The sequence below is a fragment of the Leucopleurus acutus genome, assembly GCF_964270905.1.
Source record: "Leucopleurus acutus genome assembly, chromosome: 9".
In the NCBI taxonomy this organism is placed as follows: Eukaryota; Metazoa; Chordata; class Mammalia; order Artiodactyla; family Delphinidae; genus Leucopleurus; species Leucopleurus acutus.
The window spans coordinates 89409111-89434176 of NC_139144.1; the positions used below are offsets into that span (position 1 = coordinate 89409111).

At 40.9% G+C, this 25066-nt stretch overlaps 1 protein-coding gene across 4 annotated transcripts in view; it reads left to right on the top strand.

Annotated features, from left to right (window-relative positions):
- Window positions 1–25066, top strand: part of EXOC4 (exocyst complex component 4) — a gene marked incomplete at its 5' end in the record, with an annotated part of 817732 nt that overhangs the window by 16618 nt on the left and 776048 nt on the right. For all 4 annotated transcript variants that reach the window (XM_082846389.1, XM_082846390.1, XM_082846392.1 and 1 more), the window contains 2 exons: window positions 3777–3966; window positions 15113–15307. In XM_082846389.1, the coding sequence (XP_082702515.1) occupies window positions 3777–3966; window positions 15113–15307 (385 nt within the window). The remainder of the gene's footprint in view (window positions 1–3776; window positions 3967–15112; window positions 15308–25066) is intronic.

Sequence of the window (25066 nt, forward strand, 5' to 3'; positions counted from 1 at the left end):
CCCCGGAGGAACCCAATGAATTAGGTTTCATTTTTGTTGGGAGACGATTCTCCTTGGGAAGTTTGTGTTTCTGAAGTTCTTGTGAGCAAAGTACGGGTGCCCTTTGTTTTAGACTGTCAAGGATGTTTGTTTGACATGTTTGGAAAATAGAGATAACCTTTCCAGAGCAAAAGGCAGGCATGTTTACTGCCTTTAAGCAGGCATGTTTAAGCTCAGGGTTCCTCTCCAGCAACTCAGCATGTGCAGGCATCCATTTGGGCCCATCCTTCCAACGCCCATGGGACTTGGGGGCAGGGGGCCTGCTACAAATATGCTGATGCTCGTGTTACTTGCTGTGCTATGACTAATAAAGTCCTGAGCTTCTGACCCACCCGGGAGTTTTGTGACTTCCCCCAGCATCCGTGAAACTGTGGCAGGCTAACTTGTTAGCTTCTAAGTGGGATAAAGTCTCAGACTTAGCATTTCTTGACAGTATGGAGGAGTGAAGTGGGAGGTCAAATCTCATGCCTCTCCTATAAAAAGGGAGAGGGAGGGGACTTCTCTGGTGGTGCAGTGGTTAAGAATCTGCCTGCCAATGCAGGGGACACGGGTTCGAGCCCTGATCTGGGAAGATCCCACATGCCGTGGAGCAACTAAGCCCGTGTGCCACAACTACTGAGCCTGAGCTCTAGAGCCCTCGAGCCACAACTGCTGAGCCCGCATGCCACAACTACTGAAGCCCGAGCGCCTAGAGCCTATGCTCTGCAGCAAGAGGAGCCACAGCAATGAGAAGCTGCACACTGCAACAAAGAGTAGCCCCCTCTGGCCACAACTAGAGAAAGCCGCGTGCAGCAACGAAAACCCAACACGGCCAAACATAAATAAATTTATAAAAAAAAAAAAAAAGGGAGAGGCAGGATAACCACAGGACCCACTCCAGTGGGCTGTTCTGAGGATTAAACATACTTTCTATAAAATGTGTAGCCTCTAGATATTAGTGGCTATTATCGCTGCCTTCCTTTTCTCTAATTAAAAAAAAAAAAACTTTAATGGTTTTGTCCTCTCAGAGTTCTCCTATGTAAGTATATTTGACTAAAGGCAAAATGTCATTCAGCCCAGTTTACATCAAGAGGATGAATTTCAAATGTGGGCCAAACATGGCACAGGCTATTTCCTTACATAAATATTTTCTCTGCAAATGAAAATAGGAGCTAAAACCCCGTATAGGCCCATCTTTCTCATCTTCATTTTAGTAACCCTGTGTGTTTTCTAAGTCATTTCTAATGCCATGGTAATGCGTTACAGGGACCACTGATGCCCGAGAAGGTGTCCTCTCTCTCAGCCTGACATCTTCCTTGATGGTAATTTTACTAGTTAATGTAAACAATGTGAAATGCTTGGCATGTTTCCTCCCACAAACGGTGGTGGGGAGGAAATCATGCAAAGCATCATAAAGATGGCAAACTGATCCAGTGTAGCTTTGAAAAGTCTGTGGCCATTGGCTGTGAAAGAGGGGAAATAATAGTTCAATATCTGGGAACTCTTCCCTTTGGGACACTTGATAAATTGAAGGCATTTTCTGACTGTGCTTTACTTTAGATTAACAGCCTGGAAGGTTTCAGATTTAAAGAGCAAAGTTATATATCACAGAAACAACAGGGTGATATGCTTAGCCACCCTGTAGCCAAATACTGCAAGTAGTATTGGTAGCTCTCTCTTTGAAACCAAATTCCCCCTAAGTTCTCTACTCTGACTTACTTTATTAGTCAAATGCTTGTGTGGTATTTTCTACCCGAAAGTAAGCTTGGAGGTAGTCTGGTGTAGGCTTAGCAGTTGACAGAGGAGGACACAGGATCTGGCATGGTAAAGGCCTTCCTTCAAGTCTTGGGGTTCCCAGTGTGTTGCCTGGAGTGTATCCTGTAGCCCTCACAGGCTTCACCTTTTCCTTCCTTCCATGTCTATCCCTCCTGCTCCCCATTTCATGCTGGGCCCCATCTCTTGGCATCTCTAACACACTTGCAAACTTCTTTTTTGAGGTTAGATTGAAGTCAGAGACTGGCCTGCTGAATCGCCCTCTAAATTGGAAGATAAGTTTTATATATTATGTGACTCATGAATTAAGATCTTTCACTCTAAATGACATTTTGGAGAAGACTGTTGTACAGTGTTTTGCTTGCAAAAATCTGGAAGGGGTTATGTGACTGATTCGCTGACAGACCATCTCTGAAAGCAGTTCTAATGATGGACTTATAATTGATTGCATCCATCATTGAGAGCCTAAACTACCCCCTCCCTAAATTAAAAAAGATAAATGAAATAAAGTATGCTGAATGTATAGCTGACAAATCTGAGGGAATTTAATGAAACTAAATTACTGCAGCCAACAGATAAGAGAAAAAGGTTTCTTTGTTACTGATTATAACACTAAATTAAAAAAAAAATTATCCAAGAAGGATAAAAGAGGAAACAAGATCTGTGGTTCATGTATCAAACTAAGTTATTGAAAGATTTTTTTTTTTTGAAAGATTTTTAATAAGTGTATCTATCTCATTCCCTGCTTATTGTTGATTCGTATCAATCTTGTTAGTGCCGTTGGAGGAATAGTAAATGCAGGAACTGCCTTGTAGTATAGCTGATATTGCCGTCTGTTGTAGTGGGTTTTAGAATGACTGTGACCTTATTTCCAGGCCGCTGGGGGGCTCTGTACTAAATTCATGTCACTTGAATGAACTATTTGGAAGGCGGTTCCTCAGTGTAGAAGCAATTTTATAGTGCTTTGGGCTATGTATAAAAGAAGACCAAGCGAAAGTGACTTAAACAATGGATATTTATTATAATCTCCCGTTAACAGGGAGTTCCTCGGTAAGGCAGCTGTGGGTTGGCTGCTCTAGTGGCCCAATGATGTAATGGCAGTAGCTTGGCATTTCTCTTGGCTTCCCCTTCCAGGATTATAGTATGGCTAATGTATGATTATCTTAGTTTTGTATAACAGTACCCGGTGTTGGGAAAAGGGACCTGCTTCCTGTTAACCTTCTTGCAAGAAAACTACTCCTAGGGGCTTCCCTGGTGGCACAGTGGTTAAGAATCGCCTGCCAATGCAGGGAACACACGTTCGAGCCCTGCTCCGGGAAGATCCCACATGCCGTGGAGCACCTGGGCCTGTGTGCCACAACTACTGAGCCTGCGCTCTAGATAGAGCCCATGAGCCACAACTACTGAGCCTGCGAGCCACAACTACTGAGCCCGCGAGCCACAACTACTGAGCCCGTGAGCCACAACTACTGAGCCTGCACGCCTAGAGCCCATGCTCTGCAACGAAGAGTAGCCCCCACTTGCCGCAACTAGAGAAAGCTTGTTTGCTGCAACAAAGACCCAAAGTAGCCAAAAATAAATTAAATAAATAAATAAAAAAATATCATTTTATAAAAAGAAAAAGAAAACTACTCCTAGAAGTCCTTAGGTCTCATTGGCCAGACTTGTCACTGGTAAGGGGAATGCAAGTACTTGAATTCACTCCAACAAATCAAGACCTACCCAGGTTCTTGCAGAGCTCATGCTGCCTGTTACCTGATTATGCCAAGGGGAAAAGTGAAGAGAAAGACTCGTTGGATTGGCAACCAATAAATCCATTTAGATAGGCTGCTGGATTTTACTGTGCAGGCGGTTTCATATTTTCTCTTAGTAACTTGTTTCATTTCCTAGTTAGTGAGGCGAATGTGCTCTCATTGACTAACTCATCCTTCGTCTACTTTTGGGTTTTAAGTTTGCCTCAGCTTGATATATTCTGTCTTTACCAGGACCCTGTCTACCAGTGATGATGTTGAAGACAGAGAAAATGAGAAGGGGCGTCTTGAAGAAGCCTATGAGAAGTGTGATCGTGACCTGGATGAATTGATCGTGCAGCACTACACAGAATTGACGACAGCCATTCGCACGTACCAGAGCATCACAGAGCGCATCACCAACTCCCGAAACAAAATAAAGCAGGTAAGCCTCCATCCTTCTAATATCTGGTGATTGTTGCATCTACCATTAGTCTAGGTGTTATAGCTTGGAGGTGCCCTGGTAGTGGTAACAGCCTTAACGAGTGATTCATACTGATGCTTTGCAGGAGTTTTGCAGGTTTCTGGAAAGCCAGAATGCAGAGGATCACAGAGGGCATCTGGACTTGCTTCGTTTCTCCCTTAAGTCTGATCCTTGGCTTCTGCCATTACTTTTCTTTTTTTAAAATAAATTTATTTATTTATTTATTTTGGCTGCGTTGGGTCTTCCTTGCTGTGTGCAGGCTTTCTCTAGTTGCAGTCAGTGGGGCCTACTCTTTGTGGTGGTGCGCGGGCTTCTCATTGCGGTGGCTTTTCTTGTTGCAGAGCACGGACTAGGTGTGTGGGCTCAGTAGTTGTGGCACACGGGCTCAGTAGTTGTGGCTCGTGGGGTCTAGAGTGCCGGTTCAGTAGTTTTGGCACAGAGGCTTAGTTGCTCTGTGGCATGTGGGATCTTCCTGGACCAGGGGTAGAACCCACGTCCCCTGCGTTGGCAGGTGGATTCTTTTTTTTTTTTTTTTTTTTGCGGTATGCGGGCCTCTCACTGTTGTGGCCTCTCCCGTTGTGGAGCACAGGCTCCGGACGCGCAGGCTCAGCGGCCATGGCTCACGGGCCCAGCCGCTCCGCGGCATGTGGGATCTTCCCGGACCGGGGCACAAACCCGTGTCCCCTGCATCAGCAGGCGGACTCGCAACCATTGCGCCACCAGGGAAGCCCGGCAGGTGGATTCTTAACCGCTGCTCTACCAGGGAAGTCCCTCTGCCATTACTTTTCATTGCAGTGTGAAATGACACAGAGGAGATGGCCTCAACTTGAGGAAGCCTAAAAGGGGAGCTGTTTTAAGACTCTAGGGCCTTTTATTGTTAGCGGCTCTCGTTATAATGTATTAAATGTATTTATTGTGCTCATGTCACACATTGTGTGTGTGTATTGCTGTAGCAGTTGAAAATAAAAAAAAAATTTTTGGTTTTGAGTATGTCACCCCATTTGAAGTTGGTTGTGATTTCTCTGCAGTCATTGTACATTCTTGGTGGTTTTTGAGAAGAAAATCTAACTCACAAATTATTTAAATGTAAATACTTATGAATACTGAAGGTCTTGAATATTATTCTTTAGTAGTGACAAGCATGCATTTTGGAGTAGTGATCACTTTAGTAGTGTCACTTTAGTAGTGACAAGCATGCATTTTGGAGCTGTTTTTCTTTCACTCTTTTTCTTTCTCTCTTCCTCTTCTTCTTCCCTCTTCTTGGTTCCTTTCTTCTTCTTTTTTTTTTTTATTGGGGTATAGTTGTTTTACAATGTTTTAGTTTCTACTGTACAGCAAAGTGAAGTAGAGTTCCTTGTGCTATACAGCAGGTTCTTATTATCTATTTTATACATATGGGTGTATATATGTCAATCCCAATGTCCCAATTCATCCCACCACTACCCACCCACCCCGCTTTCCCACCTTGGTGTCCATACATTTGTTCTCTACATCTGTGTCTCTATTTCTGGTTTGCAAGGCAGAAATTGGTTCCTTTCTTCTTTCCTTCCTTCCCTCCCTCCCTCCCCACTTCCTTCTGTGGTTGGTCTTTGAAAAACTTCTGGTTCCTGGGTGCCACATCTTTAGTTCTTAAAGGATAAAGTGGGTTCATAAGGGGTATTTTTTATATTTGGCCAAGGGATGAACGGATCACATAAAGGTTATATACCGTCACATCATAGTTATGTGGTTCTTGGCTATTTATTTTGAGGGTCACTCCTTTAATACCTTGTATTACTGCTCTCTGATAAATAACCATTGGTCCCACTTACTGAGCACTGATTCCTTGCCAGGCAGAATTGTGTCTGTTCCCCACTCAACAAATTTAGGATTTGAACTCTGGTCTCCCTGCTCTGAGGTCCTTGATGCTGGTTTTCAGACATCTTTTAAGCAGTAGCCCCTCTTTCTTTGTACATGAGATATTTTGCAGAACCCCAACATACCAGTTGCCTCTTGTTTGCTATTGGGCTGAGAGATGCAGAGCCTCATGCTGGCTCCCCTCCTTAGCGCTCAGCAGCTGACCTTCAAGCACCTCTGTGGCCAGAGAGCTGCATAGACCATTTGAAGTACGCTGCCCTGTGCTATTTGATTGGTTCGGGAATTCTCTGGATGTACCTGCCCAGTGGTGGCTGTGCCTACGGTCTCCTCACATGCTTTCTTCCCTGCCTTCTAGACCTTATGATTTGGTAATAGGTACCTAAATGGTTCTTCTAAGAATGCTGTTATATGTGAGTTTCAGCCTTGAAGAGTACAGTTCCACTATCAGTAGGTTCTTAACCTTTTTTGAAGCAATGTGGTGACCGCTTTACATTTTAAAATTAACTGGGCATTTTCAAAAGGAATTCTATAATTCTTAGCCTTTACAAGTGGTGAGTTCATCCTGTGGATTTATCGGTGAAACTAGGTAAAGCTATAGATCAGTAGCTCTAGATTTAAAGTGAACTGTAGTCCATTTTGACCCAATATACTAAGCTCAAGAGGGGTCAGAAAGTGAATCTGTAAAGCTGCTGACCTTCTGGCTTTGCCTCGGGTAATCACAGTAAGAGTGAAGGACCTCTTGGTGTTGGTGTTTTCTGATGAGTGTGCTTGACTGGAAGGACTTTGTCCTAATCTCAAGGGAGGCACTGCTGTGGTCTCTGCCTTGACTCCCTATCACTCTGAGTCAATAGTATCTTTGCCCAAACAAAGAGTGTTTGCTGGTACTGAAAAGGAGAGTCTCATCTTGATTATTTCACATTTGTTTTAGTAGCCAGTCTTTTCACTGTCCTCATTTTCAAGTATGCTGGAGTTCTGAGCAAAAGGAAACAACAGAAAATTTATTTTTACTAAGACGGTTGTCAAGAAAGTAAATGTCACATAACTCAGTATTATGAACTAGCCTCAATATTGGCAAGAGAAAAATAAAGGGCTAAATGTCTTTTCAAGAAAGCCTTTGATTGTTGATACATGGGAGAAGACAGTTTTGGGGAAAAATGAAAGGGAATTTGTTTTTATTGTATAATTTGACAGTTTTGTACTGTGAAAGTCTGTTTCTCATCACCAAGGAAACACTGATATTTCCTCACTAATCTTTGCCTGTCAGTTTTGGTTTTTAATTGCACTTTAGATTGTATACAGAATAAAGGTATGTATATTTTTAAAGTAAAAATGGGGATGATTCAGTAATCATTGGTTTACATTATTTCAGAGCCAAGCAAGATGTTGAGAATGTGTGAATCTGAGTTGACATTTTCTTTCTGCTCTCTGCCAAAAGAATGGAACGAGGATTCACTCAATAAATATTTGTTGAGTGCCAGCTATGTGCTGGTGGTGGTTTCGGTACTGAAATATGTTTTAGATTTCCATGTAGTGGAAAATACCAGTCCCTGTCCTCATGGGGCTTACATGCTAGTGGGAAGACACAGGAAAACAAATAGATGATATTTAGCAACATTGATTTAGTCTCTATATTAAGTGTTTGTTTTGTGCTGAGCAGTGGTCTAGGTCCTGGGGTATAGAAGTGAGTAAAACAGACAAAAATTCCTGTCCTCGTGGAGTTTACATTCTAGTCAAGAAAGGCAGGCTATCAATTAGTAAGAGGGTATAACAGATGGTAAGAAATGCTGTGCTTAAAATAAAATTTAAAAAAAAAGCAAGGAAGGAGAATAGGGAGTTGCTGTTTTGAACAGAGTGGTCAGGGAAGGCTTCACTGAGGTTATATTCAAGCCAACACTAGAAGAAGGTGAGGGAGAGTCCGGAAAAGCACCCCAGGAAGAAGGAATAGCAGGTGCAGAAAGATCCTCAAGCAAGAACATGATTGGAATTTGGGAGAGCAGCAAGGTTGGAGCTGGAGCACAGTGAGAAGTGGGGAGAGTGGCAGAGGGAGACGAGAGTGCTGGTGGGTGAGGTGTGGCAGAGTGGGTCAGGTCACGTGGGGTCTTGATCGCTGTAAGGACTTTGATTTTAACTCTGGGTGTGTGGAAATCATTGTAAGTGTTGAGCACAAGAATGGCACGATGTGTCTAACATGTTAAAAGGGCCTCTCTAGCTGCTATACTGAGAAGAGATTTTAGTGGGGGCCAAGGCAGATGAAGATGTTCACATTCATGCTTTGTTACCTTTTAAAGCTTGAGAACACGGAACTGTTTACATTTCCCATCTTGGCATTTCTTTCATTTATGGATTCTTGTTGGTAGAATCTCTGTCCTTGAGGATAATATGAGCTGACGGATAGATCTGACTCTTCTTTGATGCTCCAAACTTCTTTATATCAGTCAAGTCCACTTAGAATTTTTTCGAGATTAAATGTGCAAATAAAATACCATGTATGATTGATCAGGTCACTTAGGTGGATAAGTAAAATAGTTGGGCTGTCTTATTACTATTGAGTACAAATGAGATGTTACTGCATTAGAAAACCTCAGAATTTATAGGTTCTACCAGTGTCTGTCATAATGACTGTTATAGCAGCACCAGAATAGATGAATATGAATGGATATGAGTTGGGAACTTGGGCCGTATGCTTGTTGGTAGTATTTGAATTTGAGTGTTTCTTCCATCCTGTATTAAGTAGATGAGATGATGCCAGATTTCTTTAAAGATACTAAGTATCCATCTAATGCTTATCATAGAAGCAGGTAAACTGAAGGGAAAACACAGACACTTGTCTCTGTTGTGATGTGCGCACACACACTTTACATTTCGCCCCAGTTTCGGCTGTTCTGTTGGTGCTTGATCGAGCTCTTAACTCATTTTTCTTGCCTGTAATTGGAAATAACCATATGTGGTTGTTAAAGTGAAGTTGTTAGGGCTTGATCATTGAGTAATGTAACATTCATTACTTAACATTTAACTGAAATAATTTTGTGACCTTTTTATATGAAAGTATATGTTGTGAGGTAGAATTAGAATGAAGAATAACCTTAATGGATATAAAAAAGTAAGTCGCAGTAGGACAACATGGTTTTGGTAGGAAGTTATTTAAGCCCAGACATAAAATCCCAGCTGCTTGTATGAGAAAGGGAAAAAAGCCTAGAAATGTACATGCTAAACTGTGGGCAAGAATGAGATATCATCATTTAAAATCTAGGCAGTGGTCCGGATCATTAATGCGGTCACAAGAACTACAAGGCAGTCTTTTCATTCAGTTTAACTGTGTCTGTATTTGTGTTCTGTATCCAGACTCTGCAACTCAAAAGGATAGTATTGCCTTTGGAAAAGGTTGAGTGAAGCCTCTCAGAATTTAAGACCTTAAAATGGAAGCTGAAAAACTAAGGAGCAAAAAGCATGAGAAATAGAAGTTTGAGGGTAATTAAAAAATGATCTTTAGCTCTAAAGGGCTTTTAAACAGAGCACTGAGTAGTGTTTCTAAGGTTCATTTGTTCTAAGCACTTTCCATTAAGACTGTGGGAAAAAGTGGCTTGGACATGTGTTAGGAGGATACCCATGAAAATGCTTACATGTGGATTTGTTTTTACTACAAATAAGAGAAAATTTGATACTCTGTACTTTTAGAAGTAAGAATAACGTTGATTGTTTCATTAATTTTCATTTCCCATCCCTTGCTTCTGAGGAACTTTACAGGATGTTTCTAGTCTACAGTATCAATGAGGTGCTTGCACATTTGTTGTATTTTATTACAGATAACATGCACGCTCAAAGGCATTCCCCTCCTCCCCTAATACTTCATCCAAGTTCAATGCCTTTCTGATTTTATGCCTTAAAAGTTAGGGCCTCCACCACCTCCCCTCTGCCTCCCTCAGCATCCTCCTCTGTCACATGTCCCAACGTGTTGTTCAGAGGCCCCAGTTCATTTCCTCCTCTCTTGATCTTTCTCAAGGCAGGGTTGCAAAAATCTCTATCTCTGCTTTCTGTGTCATCTCACATATCCATTCACAATGACCTCTTGGGCCCTGTGTTCCTTATTTTCTCTTTTTCTAATAGTCTCTAATTAAAGTGATTTAGTTCTTGTTTATTGAAACTGAAATTCTTGTTTTAGGTAATTTGGAGCAAATGAAGTTACTAGAGTTCTAAGGAAGCAAAGGAAACTTGTGTTTGAGGAAGGATTTCTTTACTTGGGTTTTGATGTCATGATTTGAAAAGCTTGACTCTTCATGGATTTATTTAAGGAAGAAACAGAGTAACAGAATTTTTGAATCTTAACTATCCTGATTAAATTAGAATGGAATTAAAATGCTGTCACCACGTTTCTAAAAGAACAGGCCTTTGAGAAATAAACATTTAGGTGGAATAGGGTACCTTTCTTACATTTACCTGCATTTATTCATTGATGGACATAGCCCTGTTTCTTCCCTCCCTGTTTCAAAAATCATATTTATTGAGCTAGCGTTTATGTACAATAAAATGTATTATTTTTAGTTCAGTGAGTTTTGTCAGACGTATATATCCTTGAATGTTTCCATTGCCCCAGAGACTTCTCTCCTGCTTCTGTATAGGCCGTACCCCCCATCCCATCTTGCCCCAAACAAATACTGATTTGAAATCTATCACCATATATTATTTTTACCTGTTACAGAACCTCATAGCGTGTATACTCCTGCGTCTGGCTTCTTTTGCTCAGCATAATCTTGAGGTTCTTCACATTTCTTCCTTTTTATTGCTGACTGGTATTCCCCCTGCCACCCCAAGTTTTAAAAGAACATTTCTTCGTAACTGACTTTCTGATCAAAAAGCTGAAGCCTCAGGGCAATTTAGTATTAAAAGTTCTTTTAGCTTCTTATGTCTGCAGCTCTGGCTAAACCGTTTAGGAAATGGTTTTGGTAATGTTCATTTTCCACACAGCCTGATGCCATTTCCCCCACCCCCAAACACACACACATTCTACCTTCCTTTTCATTTTTCCTCCATGTAGTATGTAAAAATGAGGAGTGAGCTGATTATACTGTATATATCCTAGTGTGAAATGCCATAATGGTCTTTTATTCCAATCAGAAGGGAGTTTGCCAAGCTTTGCTGACACCCTGTAAGTCTATCTCCTACTATCAGCATCAAGAGCCTAGTTGGGTGTTGTATGACATAAAATTTATTTTTAACAGTTTCCATAGTAACCATTACACACAGAGGGAAAAGCTGAGAAGTATAGAACCAAGGTGATATAAGTAGAATATCAGAAATTAGATTCTGAGAGATTTTTAACTAAGATTTAACATAGAATGGATTTAATAGCTAGAGTTCTTAACCCAGGCACCAAGAACTCCTAGAGGATCTAGGAATGGCCTTGAGAACTGTGTTTAAAAAATCAAATAAAACCACAAATGCTGATAAAAACCAGCATTCCCCTACCTCATCCCACCACAGTACTAATTCCAACACTTCGGAGGTATGGACTTCTACTCTTTTAGTTTTTTTTTTTTTCCCACATATTTGTATTTCTGTATTTCTAAGTAATATGCTTATACTACTTTTCTGGATTTTTCTATTTTAGACATTGTATATGAGCTTCCAGTTATGGTTCCTCCTTCACTCTTTCCCCCACCCCACCTCATCTTCTTCTCTCATCCTCTCTGTATAGTTGTGTCCTAGTTTTCGGTTAAATAGCTGGTGCGTATTTTATCATAACGACGTAAATATTTACATCTAAACCATCCAGCATACTTTTTTTTTTTTTTAAACCCCACATTTGTTTGTTTGTTTATTTTTGGCTGTGTTGGGTCTTCGTTTCTGTGCGAGGGCTTTCTCTAGTTGTGGCAAGCGGGGGCCACTTTTCATCGCGGTGCGCGGGCCTCTCACTATCGCGGCCTCTCTTGTTGCGGAGCACAGGCTCCAGACGTGCAGGCTCAGTAGTTGTGGCTCATGGGCCTAGTTGCTCCGCGGCATGTGGGATCCTCCCAGACCAGGGCTCGAACCCGTGTCCCCTGCATTAGCAGGCAGACTCTCAAGCACTGCGCCACCAGGGCAGCCCAGCAGCATACCATTTTTGCTTGCGCAATTTTGTCCTCGTTTTCCTTGTAGTTAATGATTGTAAAATCCATTGCCTTTGTTCTGCATCGGTTTCCCCCTTTCCTGGATCCTCTGTTTCTCTTCTTGTTTTTCTCTTATATTGATGGAGTACATTCTTCAGTAGCTTGCTGAGATAATGGTGCATATGAGGTTTATTTTTTAAGAGCTTGCATGCCTGAAAATGTCTTCATTTTTTCCTCACACTCGATTGATAGTTTTTCTGGGAAATAATTCTCTCTTAGGATTTTGAAGATACATTATTCCTTTGTCTTGTAGCTTTCAGTGTTGCTGTTGAGACGAATTCTGATTCACAGTCCTTTGTATGGCTTTTTTTCCTCCTTTGAAAGCTTTTAGGATTGTCTCTATATCCTTATGTTCTTACGAGTCAGGATAATGTGCCCTGGGTCTTTTTTCACTTCATTGTCTCAAACACTCTGTGTGCCTTTTCAATCTGAAAGTTCATGTCTTTTACTCTGGAACATTTTCTTCCATTTTATTATTATTTTTTCTCCACTTTGTCTCACGTTTCCTCCCCTGCAATTCTTATTTGGACCTCTTGGATCAACCACCCCATTTTCTTTTATCTCCTATTTTCCTTTCTTTGTTTTTTGTGTCTTACTCTTTGGAGATTTCAAGAGTCTTTTCTAACCTTTGTGTTGGATTTTTTTTCCTATCATATTTTTAATTTCCAAGAGCTGTTTTTCATTCTCTGAATTTTTAATAGCATCCTATTCTTGTTTCATTGATGTAATATCTTTTCCCCCAAGGGATATTAATTATAGCTTTTTAAAATTTCTTTTTCCTGCCTAGTTTCTGTTCCCCTACTCCCCTCAGCACTTTTTTCTTTGTTTTCATGCCTGTCTTTCCATATTATAGGCTTTACTTGACTGTGTGGTGATCCTTGGCTAACTGTTTGGATGGAGGAGGGAGGTATACTACAAAGCTGAGATGGAGCTCACAGCATGTGGTGGGGCTTGTCTAGTGATGATTGGGTAGGGACCCAGCAGTTTCCTTGGTTGTTTTTCCCAGGGGAAAGCCATAAGTTTCCTGTGTTGGGGATCAAAGTCAAGCTGAGTGTTATTGGAGCCAACCCAGGAAGGAGGCTGTGGGTCCAGGGAGGGCTGAGGACCTTACTTGTCGGTGGGTCCACTTTGACTTCATTCTCCTGTTTTCTGTCCAGTGCCTCACACCCTCCTCTCAGCTGTCTGGCATTTCCTGGTCCAGATTCTTTCTAGTTCAGTTTCTTCAGATTGTAAACCTCCTATTTGGCCAGTGCTGTGGCAGAGGGAATTACATGTCTGTGTGGTTTGATGAGGATGTTGGATGAGGGCTCAAAATACTTAGTTTCAATCCTGTACTCTTGCCTTCAATATTCTGGGTGCCTCCTTTTCAGTGTTAGCAAACCCCACTTGATGCCAGCCATCTTCTTACCAGCTTCCAAGGGTTTCTAGCCATCCTTGCTGTTCCCTCCTCTCTATTCTCTCTTTTCTTGGTATTTTATGCTAAAAAATAAATAGAATTATCTTGCTGTCTCTTTGGGATTGATGGAAGGAGTAGAGGTGATTAGAACCTTCTTCAACAGATTGTCAAAGGGGTCTATAACTCCCCAAAAAGCTAACAGTCATTCTTCTGTGCTAATCAAGACAGATTACAAAACCTGTTTATTCAGGGCTCTTTTTACATTGGACAGTTTGATAAAAGTATGATTTAGATATTGTCCTAAAGTTGTAGGATTGGATTAGATGCTGTCTCAACATACCTTCTAATTTTAGCGTTCAATTCATATTTTCCATGTTTGCTGGAAAAATGTCAAAATTTAGTTTTACAGTCACCAAAAAGTAGCATCATGAGTCTGTGTACCACCACACCAAATGTTGTAAAAGAAGACAGATTTTTAATTGTTAAAAACATGGTAGACTTTCTAGGGTGATGGGAATGTCCTGTATATTGACGAAGGTTTGGATTATTGCAGGTGTGTATGCATTTGCTAAAACTCATCAAGTGATGCACTTTCATGCATAAATTTTACCTCAGACAGAAAACAAAACCCAAACTGTAAACAAACATGAAATTCTAATTTAAATAAAAATACATGTAAAGGAATGTCAAAAGTATATGAAAGTAGTTCTATGAATTGTGAAAGGTCATGATTCCTTTTATTTTTTCATGCTATAAAAATCAAATTTTTGGGCTTCCCTGGTGGCGCAGTCGTTGAGAGTCTGCCTGCAGGGGACATGGGTTTGTGCCCCGGTCCGGGAAGATCCCACATGCCGCGGAGCGGCTGGGCCTGTGAGCCATGGCCACTGAGCCTGCGCATCTGGAGCCTGTGCTCCACAACGGGAGAGGCCACAACAGTGAGAGGCCTGCGTACCGCGCAAAAAAAAAAAAAAAAAAAAAAAAATCAAAATTTTAATTAGGGTAGAACATGAAAATACACTTATCATGTACATGGCGACTACCCTTCCCTGATCCTCTTCTCCTCCTCCTGTGTTATCAAGCTGTGCCTAGGCTGGTCAGCAAACTGTGCAGATCTATGAGAATGCCTGCAACTGTCATATTTAATACCTAAAATCAGAGTACATGGAAACAGTTCTTGGTATGTTTTAATTCCCTTTATTTCACGACTGTCTCTGGAAGCGTCTACTCTTTTCTGGAAACTGGACTTACCTTCATTTTAGTCAGTTGAGATGAACGTCCATCCATGTCCTTTGTTATCAACTTCAGCTAAAGTTCTAGACCTAGAAGGATGAACCAAGTGACCTATCATCTGAATAGGAGATATGCCAGGAAGAATGGGGAAGGAATAATAACACGGACTCGCAAATCAGTCATTCCCTTCTAGATATATTAACTTTGGTGTGGAACTTCATATTTTCAGAGTATATGCTCTATATCCTGAGTAATTTTCTCATTTCTCAGAGAAAATACAGAGAAGTGGAGACCTGAGCAAGTGAATCTGTGTAATAACCAGGATTAGAATTTCACAAGCAGATTAACCACAGCAGAATGAGTGGCAGTGATAACTAGGAACTGTTACTTATAGCAGTACTGGTGAAGAATACTAACCAAATTGTGGGTTTAGGCTGGAAAGACTTTGGACTGACCCAAGATTGAAACTGTTCTATTGTAGGTAAAAGAGAATCTGCTTTCATGCAAGATGCTGTTGCACTGCAAACGAGATGAGCTTCGGAAATTGTGGATTGAAGGAATTGAACACAAGCATGTCCTGAACCTGCTGGATGAAATCGAGAATATCAAGCAAGTGCCTCAAAAGCTGGAACAGTGCATGGCCAGCAAGCACTATCTCAGTGCCACCGACATGCTGGTAAGAGCACAGCCTGCGCTCCTGGGCATTTCTGCTAATATGGAGCGCTTCCTTCTGTTCTCTCTGAATTCTGTCCTTCATGAAGCACATGACAAACTGCCCTCTTGGGAGTCACGAGCCCTTGCAGGTGAAGCCTGCCGGTTCTCTTCCTAATGTCAGTGTTTGCAATAGTAGGCGATTCTCTTCCTAATGTCAGTGTTTGCATTGTCTGCCTTTGGAACAGCGGCAAGAAGTATAATGGTAAGAAACCAGTACTTAAGTCATGTTGGAATGGTAATGAGAGGTGTTTGTTTTAGTTTCAGAGGAAGATAGTTAATGAATCCCATTTTGAAGAATGAAATCTGCATGAGAGAGAAGTTTAGGAAATTTATAAACTATGTTCCAAAAATTCTGTGAAGGACTATTTATATTAGGGCTTTGTTTTTTCCCTTTAAGTTGATAAGAAAGAAAATAATTTTGGGGGGAATAATTCTGGAATAACTTTGTCCGGCAGGAGTATTCCACAGCCTAGCCTTTAGCCTGTATCTTCATCCATTCTGCTACTTTGTAAAAAAAAAAATTAATTTATTTAATTAATTTATTTTTGGCTGAATTGGGTCTTCGTTGCTGTATGCAGGCTTTCTCTAGATACTCTCTGTTGTGGTGTGTGGGCTTCTCATTGCGGTGATTTCTCTTGTTGTGGAGCATGGGCTCTAGGCATGCAGGCTTCAATAGTTATAGCACGTGAGCTCAGTAGTTGTGGCTTGGGGGCTCTAGAGCACAGGCTTAGTAGTTGTGGTGCACGGGCTTAGTTGCTCTGCGGCATGTGGGATCTTCCTGGACCAGAGTTTGAACCCGTGTCCCCTGAGTTGGCAGGTGGATTCTTAACCCCTGTGCCATCAGGGAAGCCCATTTTGCTACTTTTTGAATTAGGAATGAAAATTCAGAGAAGGTTGCAGCTGGTGGTACATGTGGCTGAGCGTCAAGATAATGAGTAAAAAAATAGGGCTTCCCTGGTGGCGCAGTGGTTGCGAGTCCGTCCGCCGATGCAGGGGACGCGGGTTCGTGCCCCGGTCCGGGAGGATCCCACATGCCGTGGAGCAGCTGGGCCCGTGAGCCATGGCTGCTGAGCCCGTGCGTCCGGAGCCTGTGCTCCACAACGGGAGAGGCCACAACAGTGAAAGGCCTGCGTACCGCAAAAAAAAAAAAAAAAAAAAAATACACATCTTGTTCCCTAAAAGCGCTAACTTTCCTAGGGCCTGTGGCTATTAGCAAGGGCTGCTCATTCCACCTCCTCTTTCCACACAAAGTTCCCTACTTCCTTCTCACAGTTGTCTGGCGACTACGGAAACTCTCAGGAGTAGATGGACTGTGTTTGGATTTTCTTTTCGCAGTAGGTGAAAGTCCCTTATCTTTGTTTCAACAAATTAGATTGGCTGTAGCACTGGGGGGAAAAAAACACTGAGAGGAATTAGTGGGAGAAAAACAGGTTAAATCCTCTAAGTGGTTCTAATTCATTCAGACTTTCAAGAGGAATTTTGCTCTAAGTCTGTCATAAGAAGCTTTAAAGGAAATTTGGTAACCAAGAGATGAGATGTGCCGTGATATTCTCTCATATATTAAAACCAGGTAGTGGGATAGTGAATAGTCAGTTTCCACAGTGGAGGGAGATGAATAATGGTCTTTTCTTTGGAGTGGTAAATTAATTGGGTATTTTCAGTATCTTTATAATGTCATCTTCCTTAATGATGACTATACGGTGTCCAACAAAAAAATTAGTCACCTCTTTAGCTTTGCTGTTGGTTTGTGTTAGGAAGGCATATATGTGCTAAATATTCAAGATTCAGCAGCAGAATAGATAAGCTTATATATATTTGTGTAGCATTTACACATCTATTTGAATCATGATTTTTTGTAGTGGGCCTGCTTTTAAGTAAGTGTCATATATTAAAAATAGGTTGTTAGGGCTTCCCTGGTGGCGCAGTGGTTGAGAGTCTACCTGCCGATGCAGGGGACACGGGTTCGTGCCCCGGTCTGGGAAGATCCCACATGCCACGGAGCGGCTGCGCCCGTGAGCCATGGCTGCTGAGCCTGCGCGTCCGGAGCCTGTGCTCTGCCTCAACGGGATAGGCCACAGCTGTGAGAGGCCCACGTACTGCAAAAAAAAAAAAAATAGGTTGTTAGAACTTATTTTGGTGTTAATTATGCTCATTTTAGGATTTCAGATTTTAGGATTAGCCTTTATTCCTTAAGGGCTAATTTATTTAAGAGCTAATTAATAATGAACATTGTCTTGTCTTTGTTTTGACTTAAGGACCTCATTAAATACTTCTTTAAATTCTTGGCTGTAAGTTACAGAAATTTAGCTCTAGCTAGCTTAGGTAAAAGAATTGCTTTACTCGTGTAACCAATCTGCTAAAAGAACAGGAGTATATGTGCAATGCCATCTGTAGTTTTTTTCATTGTTTTACTATAGACTTTCTTCCACATGTGGGCGGGGTTTGGATGTGTGGGGAAAAGAAGGGTTGTGAGCTGTATTTTACATTTTTCCAGCTTTGCAGAGGAAAATAATCTTATAATTCAAAAATGGGGGTCAGATCTAGTTTAGGCAGCTTGGGTACTGTGATTGTCAGTTCCAACTAAAACTATTTTGTTGGGGGAAGGGGGGTCCTGGGGAGTTGTGTGGGAAGGAAGGGTAGTCACCTCTAGAAAAGAGTAAGTATGAGAGAGAGAGTTCCCAGAAGTTCCTCTTTTTCTGTTGTAGTTCTTTATGTACTCTGGATACTTATCCTTTGTCTTTTAGATGGATTGTAAATATCTTTTCCCAGTTGGTAGTATATCTTTTTGTTTAGGGTGTCTTTTATTAAAAAGTTTTAAAATTTAATTCAATAATGTTTTTCATTCTTTATTTCCTTTGTTATGTGACTTATTTTGAGAATTTTTTTTATCCTACTGTCATAAAGAGAATCTCTTATATCATTGTCTTTAATCCATTTAAAATGTATTATCATGTATGGTATGAACTAGGGATCTAATGGCTCAGACCATTTATTGAATTCATTTCCTACCGATTTATAATTCCATCTTGATCACATACCAAGTTTTCACATGTGCATGGGTCTGTTTCTGAGCTCTTCATGTTGTTCAGTTGGTCTTGTCTGTATCTGCACCAAAACCATGTTGTTTTAATTAATATAATTTTATAATATATCTTGATAGCAGGTGAAGACATTCCCTCACTTTGCTATTCAGAACTGTCTGTGCTATTCTTGGCCCTTTTCTCTTCCATATGAATTTTGGTATCAACTTGTCAAGTTCCATGCAAAGCGTGATGGTATTTTGATTAAATTTAGGAGAATTTCATCTTTGTAATATCAGGTCTTTCAGAAAAGGGTATCTCTCATTTATTGACGTCTTAATTTATGTGCTTTATAATAATGCTTAGTAATGTATTCCTTAGAGACAATACATGTATTTTGTTAGTTTTACTTCTGGCTCTCAGCTCCTGGTTGCTTTTTAAAATAGTGGCTCTTTATTAATTATAATTTCTAGCTATTTGTTGCTGATGTATAGGGATGTGATAGATTTCTTGTTTATGAATCGTAAATTTCCTTGAACCTAATCCTTATCCTGCTTGCTTGGAAAATGATGATTTATTCTTTAAGACTTGGCTCAAATTTCATCAAGTTTCTGAATGTCCCTGGTAATTAGATGCTTCTCTTTTTTTAAAAAAAGAATTATTATATATTTTTATTGTGGCAAGAATACTTGACATGAGTAGATGCTTTTCTTTGTCTCCATAAATATAATTGCTTTTGTTTGTATGGTAGGTCATTGAGGGCAGGGACTATATCTTACCTATTTTTGTCTACCCTGTACTTAGCATAATGTACTTCACATGGTCAGAGTTCACAGCTGATTAGCAGAACGGGTAACTCTGTGGAAGACTTTGATACCACTAAATAGAGAAAAGGAAAATTCCTCTCTAGGAGCGCTGGTCTGATTTTTTTCTCCTCTGGTTTGGGGTTTTTGTTAGGTTTTGTTTTTGTTTTTTTAATGGCAAGGTTCTCTATTTTCTAACCGTTCCTTTCTGCAATATTTAAATGGACAATAAAAACAATAATTATAATAATAGCTAATATGTGTTGAGCCCTCACTGTGTGCTGGTACCATTTTAAGTATATTACCTTTGTTAACACTTTGAATTCTCACAACAACCCTATGAGAGAGAGGTTTCTGATGTCCTTCCCATTTTCCAGAGGAGGTAGTTGGTTTGGATGACCAGGGGGTTTAGCATATTCTAATATACAGTGAAGATTTCATGGAGGTAGGATTTAAGATGTGCTCAAAACGTTGGAAATATTCTTCAATTTGGTCTTTTGTATATGAGTAAATAGTAAGGTCTATAATTGCTCTTTGATTGCACTTCATATGAGAAAATAATCACATTTCCTTTCCCCATGGTTATGTGCTATTAGAAGTAAAATCTACTTAAGGCATCTCAAGGGTCCAAATGGAAATCTTTGCTCAAAGACATCAGAGGAGGACTTACCTGGTGGCGCAGTGGTTAAGAATCCGCCTGCCAATACAGGAGACACAGGTTCGATCCCTTGTCCAGGAAGATCCCACATGCTGCGGAGTAACTAAGCCCATGTGCCACAACTACTGAGCCTGTGCTGTGGAGTCAGTGAGCCACAACTGTTGAAGCCCACGTGCCTGGAGCCTGTGCTCCGCAACAGGGGAAGCCACCGCATGAGAAGCCCACACACCTCAACGAAGGGTAGCCCCTGCTCACCCGCAAGTAGAGAAAGCCCATGCCCAGCAACGAAGACCCAAGGCAGCCAAAAATAAATAAATAAAGATAAATTAAAAAAAAAAGTAATTTCCTTTAAAAGACATCAGAGGAAAGTGAAGACAGAACAATCTAGTCTTTCAAACCCCTCTGATTTGCTTAGATCTTTTTATCAAGAGATTTTGTCTTTCCTTTTTTTTTTTGCGGTACGCAGGCCTCTCACTGCTGTGGCCTCTCCCGCTGCGGAGCACAGGCTCCGGACGCGCAGGCTCAGCGGCCATGGCCCACTGGCCCAGCTGCTCCGTGGTACGTGGGATCCTCCCGGACCGGGGCACGAACCCATGTCCCCTGCATCGGCAGGCAGACTCTCAACCACTGTGCCACCAGGGAAGCCCTGTCTTTCCATTTTTAAGGCAGGTGCAGATGCCCAGTAATTTAATCCCTACTCAGGTTAATAAATTCAGAGTAAATAAATCAGTGGTGACCCATGGCTCTTGTCAGCTCCTGCAGTTCCTATTTCACCATCAGCCTGGGCTGATAGCCATAGACTTGGCTTCTAGATGGGATATTTATGTCTTTTGATAACTTGAGTATTGCATAAAATAAATTGTCATGACAGGGGATGTCTGCAAATAGGCATGGCCTTTTGTTTCCTCCTTCAAGGTAAACAGCTGCTGTTAGCCTATGAAAAGCTAAAAGTGATCCAACAAGAAGCCTGTATCCGTCATATTGAAATCAGAGACTTGATTAATACTGTAGCCTGTAGCTTTGTGATATGTACGGTTTAAATTAGACCTCTGCAGTCATTGTGCTGGGTTGATGCAAGCGCATTAATGACATAATTTCTGGTTGCTGCATCACATTTCTGCAGTTTGTCCTTTGTATTCCACTCACATTAATTGAAGTAATTTTGCCAGTGAAGCGTGTTTCAAACCTCTGCATTTAAATTGAAATTTTAATTCCCTTATTGTCTTGAAAAGACGGCTGAAGATGCCTTGTTACAGGTTTCATTATCACTCAAAACACTCCAGCTGCTGGTTCTAATGTACAATGACTGATTAATTCTGGGAAGAATTATTAATGTAAGAACAGCTTCTTCCCAGTGGCATGAGCTAACCAGGAAGGTATTTCATGATAGTTAATATTTTTATGAACTATTTTTTTAAGGAGAATTTTGTGTGGAAGTCTGCATCGAACTGAAATTGCACAGATGAGCTTTGAAAACCACTTACACAAGTTCTGATTTATCAACCCATAGAAGTCAATTCATAATTGCATTCAATCAGTGGAAACCAAGCCAGTGTGAGTAGTTTTGAAGCACTTTAGCTGACAGTCACAAGGCTTGTGACTAAAATAAATTTTTCATTTCTAAGGCTTCCTGAGATTGTAGAGATTTTGAATGTCTCTTGATCATTTTGTCTTTTTTAAAAAATTTATATGCCTTTTTAAAAAGAATCCATAGTTGTATAGTCAGATAAGGATTATTATGATAATTATAATAACAATATATATATGTTGCCTGTCTTCTTCCCAGAGGATCCCAGAGTGCTTTGCTGAAAGAATGATATGGTGGAATTATTTCACTTACCCTATGAAGATGTGGCCACCTCTGGGGTGAAGAGAGTAATAAAACAGCTATTTAATTGCATAGTTTTTTAAGATCCTATAATAAAAATAGGTATATGTGTAATACTCTTAGTTTACAAGAGCCTTTGCAATTGTTGTACAACATTCAAGGCTGTGACTGTCAGCGTGGGTCTTAGTGTGGGTCAGGTGGACCTGTGCTTGAATCCCAGCTTTGACCTTTACTAGCTGGATGACTTGGGGCTACGTATTTAATTTGACTTTGCTGAAAGTTGGAGTTGAGAATAATTGTATGCCTCCAGAGTTGCTGAAGGGATTAAATGAAATATTAAGCTATGTATGTAAAGTACGCACAGTATACATAGTAAGACCTTAGAAATGTTATTTATAATTGATTATGTTTACTGATACTGTAAGAAAGGATGTAGTGATTGTTATCATGTTATACCCTCAAAAACCCGTCTGAGGTGGACTTGTTTTGAGCTGGTAAGAGTTGAAGTAGGGCTGGCTAAGTTAGGCATTTTTGATTCCTTTTCTTCTTGCCCTGAATGAAAGACCACTCCACATTTTATATGGTCAAGGAATTCCTGCAGGCAGAGATAGGATTTTTCTCGGAAAACAAGTCTAGTCTGCTCTTACACAGGCACAGATGGATGATCAAGACCCCAGAGCCCTAGGCCATATATTCGGGATTTGGCATGAACAGATTTCAGTTTCTGTGTCATCAGTCACCTCTTCAGCTTAAATCAAGTGTATGTTCGCTGGGTGCCCACTGTCCAATTATGAGCGATGTAATTTGTTGGTAAACTGTCCAAGACCAGTTTGTTGCAAAATCTAGTCTTAGGTGACTCTTGGGTATTGTAATCAGATACAAGCCAGTTCACTATAAGAGAGTGCTTATCAACAAATGTTGATTTTAGTATCAGAGTAGTTGATGTTCAGTTATTCTTTCTGTCATTGCTTAGATGGCAGGACCAGTGGACCAATGAGGTTGCTCCTGTTGGTGCCAGTAAAACTGTGTCATCAGCAAATAAACTAATGCCTCTTTTCTCAAATTATGGGCAGGCAAGGGATGACCATGCATCCACTGATTCATGTACAAGAAAAAAGGGACCAAAGTGCATATTCCTTTCATCTGGCTTGAAAGATTCTGAGATCTCACAGGGCTGATTTTTCCTACCCTGACTCTGGGAATGAATGGTATTGAGGTGAAAGCACTGGGAATATCAGAGCCGAAACTCTAGCGAACTTATTGGACCGAACCTGATAGTGGTTCAGTGACTGCAAAATGTTTCAATATTCCATATAGATTTCCCTACATGATAAAAAAAAATGTATCCGTGATCAATAATGAAACAGCCACCGTTAAAGCCCATCTGTTCCTAGTGTAGAATACTGATCTGAAAGACTGATGCCAGTATTCTATACTAATAATTTGTCAGCAAAGAATTTGGCACATATTTTGATAGATGGACGAATGAATGTGACAGTGCCATTGTTGATTACTTGTGTTGTTTCTATGTGGATCTGTGAAGGTGGCCTTAAACTTGAAGGACCTTACGTGCTAGGAGGAAGGGACAGATGATGAAGAAATAAATAGCATCTCATATCATGATCAGTGCAACAGGAGTTCCAGGAATACGGGGGCTGGGAGTGGGGTAGTCTGGTGTGCTATTTTATTTTATTTTATTTATTTATTTATTTTTTGCGGTACGTGGGCCTCTCACTGCTGTGGCCTCTCCCGTTGTGGAGCACAGGCTCCGGATGCACAGGCTCAGCGGCCATGGCTCACGGGCCCAGCCGCTCCGCGGCATGTGGGATCTTCCTGGACCGGGGCACGAACCCGCGTGCCCTGCATCAGCAGGTGGACTCTCAACCAATGCGCCACCAGGGAAGCCCATGGTGTGCTATTTTCTGGTCAGCCGTAGCTGCTTTCAACTGCATTTGGGAACGCTGAATTCTCTCAAACACCTACATCTGATTTTCTTGGCAAAAAGATGAAGGAAAAGCTGAAGATAAAGTTAGTAAATGAGTAACCTCGGTTTTTGGATCCCAAATTAAGTAAGTAGCTTTCGTGTGGCAGCGTTATGTTTCTCCTGGAGAGTAAAAGTACAGGGCTTTGTAGTAACTATTTTTCTTGCCGCTCATTGCCCTTTTAATTTATGTTTGTTTTTGAAGGCTGGGGTTTTTAAAAGCCACACTGTTTGATAGGCACTGGCTTATTGTAATAGCTTTCCTTCTCCTTTAGTTTTATTTTGCTCTTTCTGTCTGCTCTTCATTTGCCTCTTATTTTAAAGCAAATAGAAATTGTTTTATTTCACTAAACCTCATAAGGTTCAGCAGTTTTCAGCTGGCTCACTTGGCTGTAGGGCAGTGGTTCCCAAACTCTGCACATTAGGGAATCCTTCAAGAATCCTAAAGCCCAGGTTGCACCCTAGACGGATGACGTTGAAATCTCTGGGGGTGGACGCTAGCTTCAGTAATTGTTGGCATTCTCCAAGGGATTCCAACGTTCAGACAGATTTGGAACCAGTGATGTGTAGGGTATAGCCTATGCTATGCAATAGACCCAAACTAATTGTCCTTGACTTCATTTAACACTTACATTTGAAACCAAATATTTGTGTAAGACAGACATCACATGGCAATATTGACCTTTATGTAGAAATGTTGTAGGTTGACTAAAGTTACTTTGTTGCTGTCCTCTAGTGCAGTTTTTGGATAGAGCTGATGAGTATTTGGCTCTTAGTCTGATTTTATAGCCTGATTATTTGGTCAGTATGAGTTTTGTTGAATGGCTAAATTAGATGCTCTCCAGGTTTGAGCTGACGTGGAACTCTTTAGAGCTGTCATCTTGGTGCTCTGATTTCTGTATCTTTACTGTGTGTTCTTATCTGACTTACTGCTGGGATTGAATGGATTGAAATTGGGGCAATAAATTTATTTATTGACAAGTGGTGTCTAGGTACAGCATAGTATAGTAAAAACAAAATGGGTTGAAAAGCCAGACGTTCTTAATTCTAGTCCTGACCCAACAACCCACTAGTTCTGTGAGGTTAGACAGATGCATCACTTTCTCTCTGTTTTCCAGTATCCTCTTCTGTAGAGTGGATATACAGATACTTACTCCGTGTACATTATAGAATGGTTGTGAGAATAAAAATGAAACTTTATACAGGTAAAGTGCTTTGGGAAACAGAAGGCAGTATAGAAGTTTACAGTGGTGTAGGTAGCATGATAGTCATCACTGTCACACGGGGCCAGGTGAAAAGAAAGTGGTAGTCTGGGGCTTCTGATGTTGAGCAGCATTTCTCTCCTGGCTCTACCATCACTAATGCTTACATGTTGTAATCAGGTTAACCATAGGTGCACGTGCTTACATTTACACACTTCAAGTCTGTAGG